A 15,063-nucleotide genomic window follows, 5' to 3' on the forward strand; every position below is an offset into this window, starting at 1 on the left:
TAGACCTACCACTTACCATAATTTTTTTTCATTACAATTGGTCTCCAGAAAAAAACAAAATACTTCTCATTTAAAGTTGTTTAGTTGTGCGGTGTATGTCCCAATATCCCCTCCTTAACGAACTAAAATGGGGCCACAAGGAGACTGAGAATTTACGTTGGTTTTGAGTCTTCCTCAATTATTAAGTACCTTGAACCAATGATCGGTGATCAATTCGCTGCTAGGTACTTGGATTGTCAATTTGATAAAACAATATGCCCGGCATTAGGGGGAGTAGATAAGGAGATTAAAAGGAAAGATATTGCATGAAATGCAACATCTATATCTTTTATGGATCCATGGACAAATAATAGTGATCTTGAAGTTCAACAGGTCATACATTTGCAAAGTATTGCAAACAAGCTACTAGAAACGTTGATAGATACCAAAAAGGTCACAAAATCAATATTACGGCTGAAAATGTTCCAGTTCGTTTTAGAAGTCCCTGAAGCAATTCTTACTCAATCAAAGGCATCTGAGTCACAAATACGCCGGAAACGTGGTAGACACCTCATCAAATCATGCAGAATTAATTGCATATATGAGGCTGGGCATGAATGTGTATGGATTAGATCACTAATACATCATGTTCGTGAATCATATGGATTAGAATCAGTCGAGGAAAGTCTCACAGTAATATATGAAGATAATGCAGCGTGCATCGCCCAAATCAAGGATGGTTATATTAAAGGAGATAGAACCAAGCACATATTATCAAACTTTTTCTCCACTCATGAGCTTTAAGTGGAAGGCAAAGTTGATGTTAAATAGATTCCATCAAGTCAGAACTTAGCAAATTTATTACGGAGGCATTACCAACAAAGGTGTTCAAATAATTCGTACATAATATTGGTATTCAACACCTGAAAGATATTTGCTTAAATTGAGGGAAAAATTATACAACTGTACTCTTTTCCTTAGTTTTGGATTTAATCCCATTAGGTTTTTTCAGGCAAAATTTTTAACGAGGTAGGATGTATATGATAAGATGTATGCATTCAAGGGGTAGTATTATATATACATGTATATATGAATGCATACACCTCTCAATATTCTTTTTTAATGTTCATTATGTTATACCCTTTTGTATCGCCCATGATGGTTTGTAATTATAATAGTTATTAGTGTAGTTTGTAACCACAATTTTGGTGGTCTATAAATACCACCATGTATTTAATTTGTAAATAAGCTTTTGAGAGAATAAGAAAGTGATTTGGAGGAGAATACATATATATTTTTTTTATATATTCTATTAGGAGTGATTGGCCAATAAATTTAGAATTTCTCCATGGTTATAACAATATCTCTATTTTATCCACATCTATGTCTATATTATTTATATCTATATCTTTATCTATTAACTATATATAAAAGTATGAATCTTGTTTGTTCTTATTGTGAAAACATGTTTATATCCTTACTTAAGTGATCCTTTAAATAATAAATCAAAATTAGTTCTAGAAGATATCTATCGAAAGAAGACTATTTAAGAGTCCTAAATCCTAATTCCTCTAAACTATTTGGACAATAATGATTGATCCAAGTTGCTTAAACGTGTCCGATCGTGACCTACTGATGGTTGCAAGTTGGGTCGCAGTCAAACCTAAGCTTCATGTGAAGTGGATCCTGAGAACAAAGAAGCACATTAGGTTTGCTGGGAATCCCCCAGCTAAGGTCCTCCGATGCTTAAGTTAGCATAAGCGAGGTCGAAAACGATCTAGAAGGCTTAAATGTAGTTGAAAGAACATTAAATGTAACATACTATAAATGATCATGATTGACGGTATTTATAAGTTTCCATACCCGTATAGAGTAGGCCCAGGCAACATTTGGTGTAGTGCTTACTAAAAGATCCAACGACTAGTAATTTTGGTCTCAATTCCTTGTCAGATTGGATGTGTCAATCCAGTGACTCGACCTGCTAATAAGTGTGCGGATCTTGTGCCTTTTTTGTTATTTATCTGCATTCGAGGGTATTTACATCATTCTGTTCAAAGGAGGGGCTTATTACCCTATCATTACTCCCTTACTTCTTCTAGTGTCATTAATTACACTAGGAAAAGTCGGTCGGTTGTTTATCAGATCGCCGCCCCTCAACCGTAGATCATTGCTGATGTGTTACCATCTATTGCTCCTAAAAAAGCACGCTTTTTCCTTTTTGCCCTATATATAGGCCCTCATTTGACTCTCTTGACTGCCCTTCTGAAATCGCTTTCGAGCTGCCTCTGGAGATTATTTTCCTTCTCAATCTTCTTTCTTTCTCCCAGGTACTTACTCTACCATGCTCTTATGTCTTCTTCTAGTTCAGAGTCTAGCTCGAGTTCGTCCACGACTTTCCTTAGAGAGTTAGTAGGTACTTCTCATGGTCCTAGTTCCCTTATACACGTCTAGCGATCTCCTTCCCCTCATCGTAGGGTCCTGAACATTGATCAATGAGTAGTGTTGGTTGATCCTGATGAAGTCCCTCTTCAAATAAAATACCAACACATGATGGCTAAGGATCCCTGGGCTAGGATCATTAGTACTGTGAAGACTCCTATTTATCAACTGAAACAGAAATTTTTTTTTCATGATTATGAGGTCTTGATTCCCCGTTTTTCTAATAGGATGCATCACCCCCTGAAGGGTTTTGTTCTATCTCGATTTTGTATTTAGAAGTTAGTCATCGTTTTTCTTTGCATCGCCTTGTAGATAATATTCTTAGTAGGATAGATCTCTGTCCCATGCAACTATCACCCAACTCCATTAGGCATATCTTACTATTCATCATGGTTATTTGACATCTGGATTTGCCGCCTACCTTTGACAATTTTCGGTCGCTTTATTCCCTCATGACCTCAAAGAGATCGGGAGAGAGGGGTTGGTTTTACCTTACCGCCCACAAGAATTATCGTTATTTAGATGATGTCAAGTCTAACATAGGTCCCTGGCGTGAGAGATTTATTTTTATTTGATCCCCACCTAGTCAAAATTGGTCCTTTCGGTGTGATTGGCGTGTCTCGAAGCCCAATCCTAAAATGTTTGGGGGGGGGTGATGGAAAGCGATCTCATAAACTAAATTATCATATACCGGTACCAACCAAAACGTCTTCTTATAGAGAGAGTTTTGAAGCACCCCTCCTTGTTAGGGGTTCTCTAGGTGACTTTAATTTCCTTCATCTTTTTCTACGCTCAATCTCATTCTATTACTTACATCCATAACCTTTGCTTGTAGAATCTATCATCATGAATGCGTGGATCGCCAACAAGCCCCCGGTGTTTTGGAAGAGTTGGAGCAAGCCCGACCTCCTACTCCAGAGAGTACGCCTTCTTGCGGCCCTTCTAGTTGTGTCGCCGCACATGTTGAGATCGAGGCAGCCATCAGGAACACCCAGAACATTTAAATTGTCTCCTCCCCTTTCGAAGTCCTTGCTTTACAATCATTTGAAACTCAGGTCCAAGTCGTGGTAGCCCCAACTGGCCCAAGCAACAACAAGAAGAGGAAGAGGAGTAAGGGGAAGAGCAAGAGTGGGAGCAAAAGCAAGAGCCAAAGTAAAAGATCCCACTCAACCAAATCAAGTCGGCAAAAAATACAAGAGGCTCGCGAGACAGCAGATCGCGCCAACGAGGCCCAAAATCGGGACAAACTGTGAAACCAAGAAGAAGTTTAGTGGTAGGCATGGGAAACCTTGTGATTCCCCAACAATAGTGTTGCTGAGATGGTGGGGGACAAGCTAGTTCCCAACTGGGGGATCTCGAACTCAAGCAGCATCCTGGGGACAAGGGTGGGTCAAGACTCCTAGGAGTTGTATAGGGCTTCCTGCTTAGAGCGCGACCAGGTGGTCCTAGCTCAGACCTCTCGCACTCGGGTGGAGGAGCACTTCGCCCACAACATGGAATAGGTAACTTTCGATCTCCCTTGCTTAGTTAATTTACTCTTATCCGTCTCATTGTTATTTTGCAGGTGATTGCTTTTGGACATAACCTCTCCCTGCAATGCTCGATGTGGCGCCATGAAAAAAGTGTTGGGTGATACCAAGATTGCTGAGCTCGAGCAGCAACTTAATCAAGCCCAGAGTCAAAGTAATGAGCAGGCTGCCCCTGCGAGCTCAACTGGAAGCAAAAGTTCAAACCTCTGAGCAAGAGTTAAACGACATCACCCAACAACTTCAAGAAGCAATGGCTGTTGTTGAGAGAGATTGTCGAGTAGCTTTAGAGAAGGGCAAAAAAGAGGGTTTTGTAGTAGGCTACGAAGCCGGAATTGCTGAGGGTCGACTATCCTACCTGTAGTCACACGAGCACAAGAACAAAATTGCCAAAGCTCGTCTGCAGGGGGCTCCACGACTTCATGAAGGCTCCTTCTTTTAAGGACATAGTGGAGACCAAGGCTATCGACTTTCTTATTGAGAGCTTCGAGAAGTGCCATTCTCAACTTCAGAAGCTTAATAGGTTTGCTGAAGGATCTGATCGAACCAAGCTCGACCTTTCTTTAAATGGAGACCTGGAGCCTTACCCAACCAAACCCTAGGCCCCTGAAATTGAAGATGAATTCACTTGCTTGCTTGAAGAAATAAAAGATCATGACTAGATTTGTTGAAATAGATGCACTCATGTTCTTATATGCGATCCGATTTTTATAAATGACAACCATGAATGACAATGATGTTGTTTTGCTATGATATTCTTGTCTTTACATCGAGTTGTCTTATCTCATAAGAAATCCTTTAAATTTATCATCAAGTGCAGGCTGAAATGATCTTTTTCATATTGCTGTAATACCATATTAGAGATGATCTTTTTTAGATCACTATAATATTTTTGGTTGACGTAAATGATCTTTCCAAGATCGCTATGATACCCTGATCAATAAGAATGATCTTTTCCAGATTGCAATAATATCGTACTTGAGCAATATTAAATAATCTAATAACAAGAACGATCCTTTCCAGGTTGCAAGATTTACTTGAACAAAAATAACTTTTCTCAAGTTCATTTATAAAATGTAGTTTTGAGGTCATGGGCCTTTCTCAGACCCTTTACAAAAGAGAACCTTTTCCAGGCACATTTAACTTCCAAATTTACATGACCTTTTTCAAGTCGTAAAAGTTTATAAAAGATCTTCAGCATGAAATCCTGACCTCTCTCAGGTTGTTCAAAGTCTTTTTCAGGCATCTGGATGAGCTTAACCCTTTCCAGGTCGTGAGAGTCTTCCCCTAAGGCTGACCTTTCTCAAGTCGCTAAACTCCCCACTCGTCTTTTCAGACTTCAATACTTGACCTTTGATTATGCGTAAAATTTCTTCAGGTTGTGAATCTTCCAGGGTCTTGGTAGGTCTTTCCCTTTCATTTCTTGAAGGGCGTAGGTTCTCTTCCTTTTGACTTCTACAACCTTGTAGGGACCTTCCCAAGCCGGTCGAGCTCACCCACATGTCTAGACACCTCTACCTTTTTTAGGACGAGGTCGCCCACTTGAAAACTCCTAGGATTCACCCTTCGATTGTAACCTTTTGTCATCAAACTCTTGTAGCGTAATATTTTCGCATACGCATGATCCCTATTTTCTTCGACGACACTAAGGTCGAAACCTGCAAATAATATTTTTCCAAATAAAATTTATTACCTCTTTCTCAGATATCTTTACCAGTGTCTCTACTTCCACCCATTTTGAGAAGTACTCAGCAGCTACGATCAAGAACTTCTTTTGTGCCACTGCCTAAGGAAATGGTCCCAGTATATCAATTCCCCATTGACCGAAGGACATGTGATCTTGACAGCTTCAAGCTGGGTCGTTAGTACATGTGATACTGCTATAAACTTTTGACAACTTTCACATTTCTTAGAGAATTCCTTCGCATCTTCGATCAGGTTGGGCCAGAAGTACCCTTGCCTTAGAATTTTTTGGGCTAGAGATCGCCCTCCCGAATGGTTTCCGCAGCTTCCTTCGTGTATCCCCTTATCACATACTTGGCCATCTCTTCATCCAAACACTTAAGCAATAAACCTTCAGTTGTCCTTTTGTATAGTTTTTCCTCCAACAGTGTAAACCTATTTGCCTTGAATTGCATCCTTCTTGCAACGATGGGGTTGTCTGGTAAGATCATACTTCTCAAATACAAAGGGTGTTTTCCACGGTCCCACTTCTTCAACCTTGTTGATTGCACTCTCCTCTATCTTTGGGGCTTTCTTAACCATTACTGCGATCTTCATTTCTTTGATCCCTGATACCATAGCTTCGAATTTAGACAAGGCATCTGCTCTCGCATTCTCTTCCCTCGGAATTTGATGTACCTGACACTTGTAAAACTTTTTCATCATTTCTTTCACCCTCTTCAAGTATTGCATGGTGACGCCCCAAAGATTATAATGTATAATTAGGGGATTAATTGATAAATTTTTATGAAACTTAGTTAATTAGTAAATAAATTATGTTCCATAATTGGAATATAATAAAACTTGAACGGATTAAATTGAAGTTCGTTATAATATTTGGGGACAACTTATATTAATTAAGGAAATTTAGGAAGGACGTAATGGGTATTTCGAGAAAATTCTAAAATATATATATATATACACAATGTATTATGTATATATATTAGTAAATCATAATACATATATTAGTATATGTATATACATATATATATTAGTAAATAATGTATAAACTTAGTAAATAATAATATATATGTATGTATGAAATAGAGGGAGAGGCCCACCAACCCACCGCCTCACTTCTCTCTCCTCTCTTATTTCCCATACACACACATGCCCAATTACAGTACACACACAACACAAACATTTGGAAATTGCAACTTCTCTCGGCGAAATTATAATAATTTATATTGAGCTATGTACTATTTAATACAAATATTTTACAGGTTTGGCTATTTAAAATAGTGTCTAATTAAATATAGAATCGGATATAAAAATGATGTCGTTGGTTAATTAGATTATTAAATTCATTAGATTTAAATATTACTATAGCTATTTTATATAATTCCATCGGAATTGTTAACTAAATACGCAATTCTACGTATTATTATTTAATTAAATTATATAATAGCGAGAAATTGATAAAAAATCCGTAGAAATATTCCGAAAACTATACTTAAGAAATAATATATTGTTAAAGAGGAAGAATGAGGTTTTAATGATAATTTAATTTAAGGATGTTATTAAAAATGATATTTATAAATGTATAAGGGATTTCGTTAAATAAATTCCTATGAATCACTTGATAAATTATAAATATTTTTATGAAGCCTATAGTGTCTAGTTATCGAGAAGAACTAGAACGAAGATTTATATTTCGATAGAAGTGGAGTATTAAAGAATTATTGAAAATCGTACGAATAAAATTTAATATTATATTTAAAAGAAATTACGATATTTTCGATATATTAATTATATGTGGTATAACTCATTATAGGATATAGGGGTGAGGTGAAAGGACTGACAATTAGCAATTGAGTAGAAAGAAACGTTGTGAGGTTGAGGTAAATAAATAATTAGTATTATCTATATATGTTCCATTTATTTGTGATATTACTGTTATATAAATTTGTGGTTCATGCTGACATTGGTTTATATGAAAATATATGAGTGGTGAATGATTTAATTTGATTGACGATATTGTGTACGTGGAATGAGAAGACACGTTGAAATATCATATTTGTTGTATGTTGTGTTGTGGGTGTCTGAAAATGAGAATGTATTGATATATGGCTTTACGTTACTAGTTGCTTACAAGAATGGTAATATGTGAAAATGAGGGAGTGGTGGAAATTGAATATAATTATGGTGTGAATACCCCTTGATGTATTGAAAAGCCTATAAGACGAAATGATATGAAAAGAGTGATGCTGCAATATGAAAAGATGTTAAATGAAAAGAGCGATGCTGCGATATGAAAAAAAGAATATGACATGAAAAGAGCGATGCTGCGATATGAAAAAGATGTGAAATGAAAAGAGCTATGTGCGAAATGAAAGAGCTTTGATGCGAAACGAGATTGATGAGCCAGCTGTCAAGGGGATTCACTTGAATTTATGTAACGGTGAGATTGAGTAGATGGGGAAAACACGATATCACCTTCTGGTAAGCAAACTAGAGGAAAAAGAGTTTAACTGGTTGTTTTATTGCGAATTAGCTATGTGGTGCGATGAAGTCGATTATGTTGGAATTAAATTGACTGTATTCCATGCATGTTTCTTACTTATCTTATCTTGGCTGTCTTTGGTATACATATATAGATAGGGCTGGTTATTTTCTTACTGAGTGGCAAGCTCATCCCTCTGTTGATATTTTCTTTCAGGAGTAGACTTTGAGGTGTCTGACTGTTGAAGATTATGTCTACGCGCTATACTCAGGCAGGTGGGGCCAGTATGTTGTTTTCTCCTCGTTGTCAGTTAGAGTACAAACCATATTTTGTTGTATAGAGGGAACGTAAGCATGGAGATTACTTGTGGTGTTTGATATGTATATATATAATGTTGTGGGTTGATAATACCTATTATGACGTGTTGGAATTACGTATGCAAATTGATTAGATGATTATGTGCAAATGTATATATGAACACAGGGATTACTATAAGTATGACATTTAGGGTAGATATAGCTCTTGTAGCGAAGGGGGTGCTACATAAGATCCTTGCACCTGCATCATGACCAACTGCGAAACTGTGTATACATCTAGCTGTTTCATTCCTCTTTCCCACGCTGTTTGCAATCCTTGAATAAGAACTTCATATTCAGCCTCGTTATTTGTTGCTAGAAAGGATAGCCTTACTGCAATCTTGATACCCTTGGGTCCTTGCAAGAAAATTCTAGCTCCCCCATTGCTCGAGTTTGACGACCCATCCACATAGAGTAATGACCTTTCTTCTTCCTCCTATGGTTCCTCCACGAGCTCTATTATAAAATCTGCGGACACTTGGGCCTTGATCGCATTCCTGATCTGAAACTCGATATCGAACTCTCCTAATTCCATAGTCCATTTGACCATCCTCCCAGATACATCTAGTTTTGACATGATTTGATTTAATGGATGATTGGTAAGGACCACTATGGGGTGTAATTGAAAATTGCGAGCTGTTGTTACAAAGGCAAGGGCCAACTTCTCGATCTGTATGTACTTTTTCTTAGCCTCGTGTAGCATTCTCCTAACGTAGTATATTGGGATCTGTGCTCCCTTCTCCTCGCGTACTAGTATTGAGCTCACCGCATCTTTTGATACTGCCAAATAAACATACACCTTTTCTCCAGGCAAAGGCTTAGCAAACAAAGGTTGGGTCGCTAGGTATGCTTTTAATTCCTGGCAGGCCTCTCACACTTCTCAGTCTACTTAAATCTTTCACTTTCCTTAAAACCTTAAAGGAAGGAAGGTTTCAATCAGCTGACCTGGTTATGAAGCGATTTAAAGCCACTATCTTTCCCGTGAGCCTCTGAACATCCTTGACCGACTTTAGCGACCCCAACTGCATGATTGCCTTGATCTTTTTAGGATTGGCTTCTATTCCCTTCTCACTAACCATATATCCCATAAACTTGCCCTCTCGTACCATGAATGTACATTTCGAAGGGTTAAGCTTGATCCCGTATGACCGCATGATCACAAATGCACTTTCCAAGTGTTTTAGGTAGTTGTTTTCGAGCTTTCTCTTCACCAGCATATCATCCACGTATACTTCCATGTGCCCCTGATCAAATCCTTGAACATCCTCTTCACCAGCCTTTGATAGGTTGCCCCTGCATTCTTAAGACCAAAAGACATAACATTATAGCAATAAACCCCTTTTTCAGTTACAAATGTAGTTTTTTCCTTATCTTCCTTGGATGAAGATCTAATGGTAACCTTGATAGGCATCCATCATGTTGAACAATGTGCACCCTGCTGTGGAATCTACGAGAAGATCTATCCGAGGTAGAGGATATAGGTCTTTGGGGCATGTTTATTCAAATATGTGAATCGGTACACATGTCCCATTTTCCAGAGGCTTTTGACACGATCACAATGTTAGATAACCTAGTCGTATATTAGATCTCTGAAATAAATCCAGCTTGCAATAACTTATTTACCTCCTCCTTGATGATCCTGTTCCTTTCGACCCCAAATATCCGTTTCTTCTGCTTGACTAGCTTGATATGGGGATCTATATCGAGTCGATGCACTATGACTTCAAGATCTATCCCTTAAAATCAGGTGGGCTCCATGCAAACATGTTATTGTTGGTCATCATTTCTAATTCAGGCATTATCTGCGATCCGATTCTGGTCATTTTGCTGAATTCTCCTGGCACGAACTCGACCTATTTGTAGTCCTCCACTGGTTCTATTCTTTCGGTTCTCCTTTCCTTGGCCTCCTCACCCTGTCCTTGCTTCTCTTTTCTCTTCTCTTTCCTTCCAAGGTCAGTTTGTATTATTGATAAGTTGTAGTATTGCGTAGCTACCCTTTGATCGCATCTGACCTCTCCCACTCCATATTTCATGAGAAATTTTATCTTCAGGTGGTAGGTCGAAACCACAGCTCTAAACATATGCAACCATTGTCGTCCAAGTACCACAGTATATGCAAAAGAACTGTCGACCACAAAAACCTGAACCATGCACGTTTTTCTTCTTGGCTCGTCTCCGATGGATACTGGGAAATCGATCAATCCTTCAGGTACTACCTCACTTCCTCCAAACCTGATTAAAGGAGTTCTCACAGGCTTCAACTTCTGCTCTCCCAAGTCCATCTTCCTTAACACACTTGTAAATATAATGTCAACAGAACTTCCATTATCAATTAACCCTTTGTGTACCTTGTAGTTGGCAATATCCATCTTGATCACCATGGGGTCGTTCTGTGCTCCTAACCCTAAGCTCAGGTCTTTGTCACCAAACACAATGTCTTCTTGATGTTTGACATTTAATACGTGCTCTCTTTGGTTATGTCTACAATTGCATGCATACCTTTTGCAAGCTCTAGAAGAATCTCCTCCTGTAAGTCCTCCTGATATAGTATGGATGACCCCTTTTATAGGTACATTATCTCGAGCTCCTTCCCTCTCAAGGTCACTTTTCCTGGTTCTATCTCTGCTTCAGGACCTGCTCCTCTGTTTCCTTTTATGATTACCTTCTGCCTCGTTCCTCGTTTCTAGTATCACATCCTTGAAATATTCCTGTTGAACAAACCTTCGATCTCGTCCTTCAACTAGTAGCACTCCTCTGTATCATGGCCCTTGTCCTTATGGAACATGTAATACTTGTTAGAAAATCTTTTAGTAGGGGTGTCCTGTGTCTTACCTGATCATTGCAAAAGCCCTTCCTTTTCCACCATCATCATCATTTTCTCTTTCGTAGTGTTTAGAGGGGTGTATTTGTGATACCTTGGTTGATATGGTACCATTTTTTTTCGATCTTTCTAAGATCGGTACCTTCTTTCTTTTGGTCTCTCAAAACTCTTATTACAACCTCTGTCCCTAAACCATTCATTATCCTTTATGGCGTTGGTCTCCTCTTCATCAATATATTTCTAATCCAACCCCATTAATTGTTCAATTCCCTCTGGTGGGTCTCGGGCCAATGCCGAAGCAAATGGTCCTTTTCTGAGACCATGAATGAGTATGCTAACCATCATGTCAATTCTGAGGTCCTGGACCTCCAACATTTTAGTATCGAAACATCCCATAAAGCTTTTCAAGGTCTCTTCTTCCCTTTGTCTGATAGTGAACAGGTAAGTATTCGACCTCTTCGCCTTTTTCTTACTGGAAAAATGGAAGAAAAACTTCTGCACCAACTGTTCAAATGAATCTATTGACCCACTGGCTAGATTCTTAAACCATTCTTGATTTTTTCTTTCAAGGTGGTCACAAACAACTTAGCCTTGACAGAATCTGTTTACCCGTACAAATTCATAACTAGTTTGAATGCAGCTACATGCTCCTGGGGATCATTACTTCCATCATACTTAGGCAAATCAGGGAATCTAATGCTACTATCCATGACTTCTGTCAAGATTCTGTTAGAAAATGGTGAGTTTATGTTTTGTGCTATGATCTCTCCTTGTTTCTTGAGCTCTTCAATCTACTGACCTAATTTTTCGATTTGCCTGCTGACACTGTCGACTTCTGTTGGAGATTCAGGTTGGCTCGAAAACACCCTTCTACTACTTACCTTATTAGACGTCGTTCTTTCATGACCTTTCTCAGGTCCTCCAGGTGTGATTCTGTCATATTCTACCTCCATTTTTTCCCTTTAAATAATTGCCTTTTCACCCCATCCTTTGCAGGTCTTACTGTTCTCCTTTTGCATTCTACTATAGCTTTTCTACTCGCCTCCTCGATTATACGTTGAACATCTGCTTGAGTCAAGTGCAAGATTTGATCCTCTTCTCATGCAGGCGTCTCATCCTCATACTAACGATCTCTTCTAGATGCTCCCTCCATATCGTTCGACACGTTCTCAAGATTACCACAGACGGCGCCAGAACGATACAAGTCGCTTATACGGGTTGGATTGTGACCCACTGGCGGTTGCAAGTCAGGTCGCACTTGAACCAAGCTTCCTGTGAAGTGGATCCTGAGAACAAAGAAGCACGTTAGGCTTGATGGAAGCCCCAGCTAAGGCCATTCAATGTTTAAGTTAGAATACGTGAGGTCGAAAACGATCTGAAAGGCTTAAATGTAGTCGAAAGAACATTAAATCAACATACCATAACTGATCATGATTTACGGTATTTATAGGTTTCCATGCTCGTATAGAGTAGGCCCACGTGGCAATATCTGGTGGAGTGCCTACTAAAAGATTCAATGGCTGATAATTCTGGTCTCAATTCCGGATCAGATTAGACGGGTCGTTGGCCCGCTAATAAGTGTTTGGATCTTGTACCCTTTTTGTTATTTGTCTGCATTCAAGGGGTATTTCCGTCATTCCATTCCAAGGAGGGGTGCTATTACCCCTATCAATGATAGATATATCCAACTAAAAAAATTAAATAGGCAAATACTATTTCTGTGATTAATTTGTTAGAAATTATTTTAAAATATTAAAAATATTAATTCATTAAACACATTAAAATATAAAATAAATAGCATGAAAATAATATATAGAATACTAATATCAATTTAAAAAATTAAATATATATATATATATATGAAAGAATAAATACATGAAACTTTAAATAAAAAGTATCAATTTTATTAAATTAGAAATGCTTTTGAAAAATTTAAAATAGGTGTCTTCTAACTAATTGAGTTCAGAAAATTTTACTTGTTTGGTCTCATATTATGGTTTGTTGCAATATAGTCCTATTTGATACTACTTTCTCATATTGTAACCCGTAAATTGAAAGTTTTTTGCAACAGTTAGCATTTTTCTTTAATAATTATTTTATTTATATCTTTGTATTTATTAAAATAAAATAATTTATTTTTTAAATATAAAATAAATTACTTTATTTATTACTTTATAAATTATAAGTAAATTGCTAATTTTTTTAATAAGATAATAATTTATACATTTAGAGTATCACAAGAATTACTTGTATTTTTTCTAAATTTTGAATCTAGCCTTGAGTTTCAATCGAAGGGTTCCAACACTGTCGCAAACTTATCAATATGGTTCATTGTATTTTTTTAAAATTGTATAAAAAAATATATACACTATTACATTTATATATTTTATTATATTTTAAAAATTAATATAATTTTAAAAATTAATTAAATATAATTAATTTGTATAAAGTAAATAATAAATCATTTGTGAATTGAACCAATTGGCCCAATTCACAAATGTTAATTGCCAATTCACATTCAATTCAATGTGAATTGGCAATTAACAACTAAATAAATTTTTTGTTTTGGTAAATATAGCGCGGTGGCTCATTAATTTTTTTTTTTTTAAATATATTGAGCCACCGCGGTGGCATTTAAAATATAATTTTTCTGTGTCACCGCAGTTAGGCACTGCGGTGACACAGACAAAATTTTTTTTTTTTTTTTTTTAAAATGAGGCACCGCGGTCTGTGACCGCGGTGCCACTCACTTTACTAAATATTTCAAAACAACCCTACTTTACTAATTTTTCTTTTTTTTTTGGCATTTATTAAATAAATTCACCCACAATTTGAGTTTTTTTTTTTTTTGAAAAATGCCCAAGTCGTGGATGAGGTCCAAGACACCAACTTTTATTTTATTTCTTTTATTTTTTTAAGTTTATTAATATTATAATTATTAATTATAAATTTAAATATTTTATCAATTATAATTAGTAATAAATTTTAAAATATATTAATTAAAAAAATACAATCAACTATTACAAATATTATTTATCGTCTACCGCGATGTTAACTCATTGGGTTGTTTTGAAATTGACTTATTTATTTTAATAAATAAAAGAAAAGAATAACAAAAATAAAACTTTTTTTTATTAACAATTTTGTGACAAGTTGTGGATGGTCATCCACCACTAGCTATTTTTTATTTTATTTTTCTTAATACGTGTTGTTTTGGCTTTGATTAGGACGAGTAGAGACACAAAATATAGTATCATGAACCAATTTAAATTTTGTAACATCACTATAATACTACAAATTCTAACACCTTATTTTCATAAAATGACAATAAAACTTAATTACATGAGTTGTAATTTTTATGACACTTGGTTACACTTATAAAACTTATTGATTGCTTTACCGAGATGGCGGGGAAAACATGTTGTTAATGCGGCATATCGAAATCTTTTGGCATTTATGGTTTATCACATCTGACAGGAGTGGAATCATAGAAAATGTCAACAATTGGAGCGAGACGCATCGACTCTTACTCGCCTTATTCTAGATGAACTTAGACTATGCATACTTAGTCCTGAGCTACCTAATAGAATTAGTACGATTGCATTGCATAGATTATGGCGAATTCCATGGCACACATACTCGGCTATATAATTGTATAGCTTGTACATTTTACACTACATGAAATTTACTTTTACCGAAAAAAAGAAAAAAAAACTTAGCAATTACAATAAAACTCAACACTTGGTTATTTTTGCTATGTTATTTATAATGTTGAAG

General features: G+C 36.6%; 1 protein-coding gene across 1 annotated transcript; it reads right to left on the reverse strand.

Annotated features, from left to right (window-relative positions):
• Positions 1-10,318: 10,318 nt before the first annotated feature.
• On the reverse strand, positions 10,319-10,846 carry LOC148788589 (uncharacterized). Its single transcript, XM_088879029.1, has one exon. The coding sequence runs from the start codon at positions 10,844-10,846 to the stop codon at positions 10,319-10,321; it is 528 nt and encodes a 175-aa protein (XP_088735155.1).
• Between the last annotated feature and the right edge of the window lie 4,217 nt (positions 10,847-15,063).

The sequence above is a fragment of the Sesamum indicum genome, linkage group LG3 (genome assembly GCF_026168435.1).
Source record: "Sesamum indicum cultivar Baizhima isolate 11 linkage group LG3, ASM2616843v1, whole genome shotgun sequence".
Taxonomy (NCBI): Eukaryota; Viridiplantae; Streptophyta; class Magnoliopsida; order Lamiales; family Pedaliaceae; genus Sesamum; species Sesamum indicum.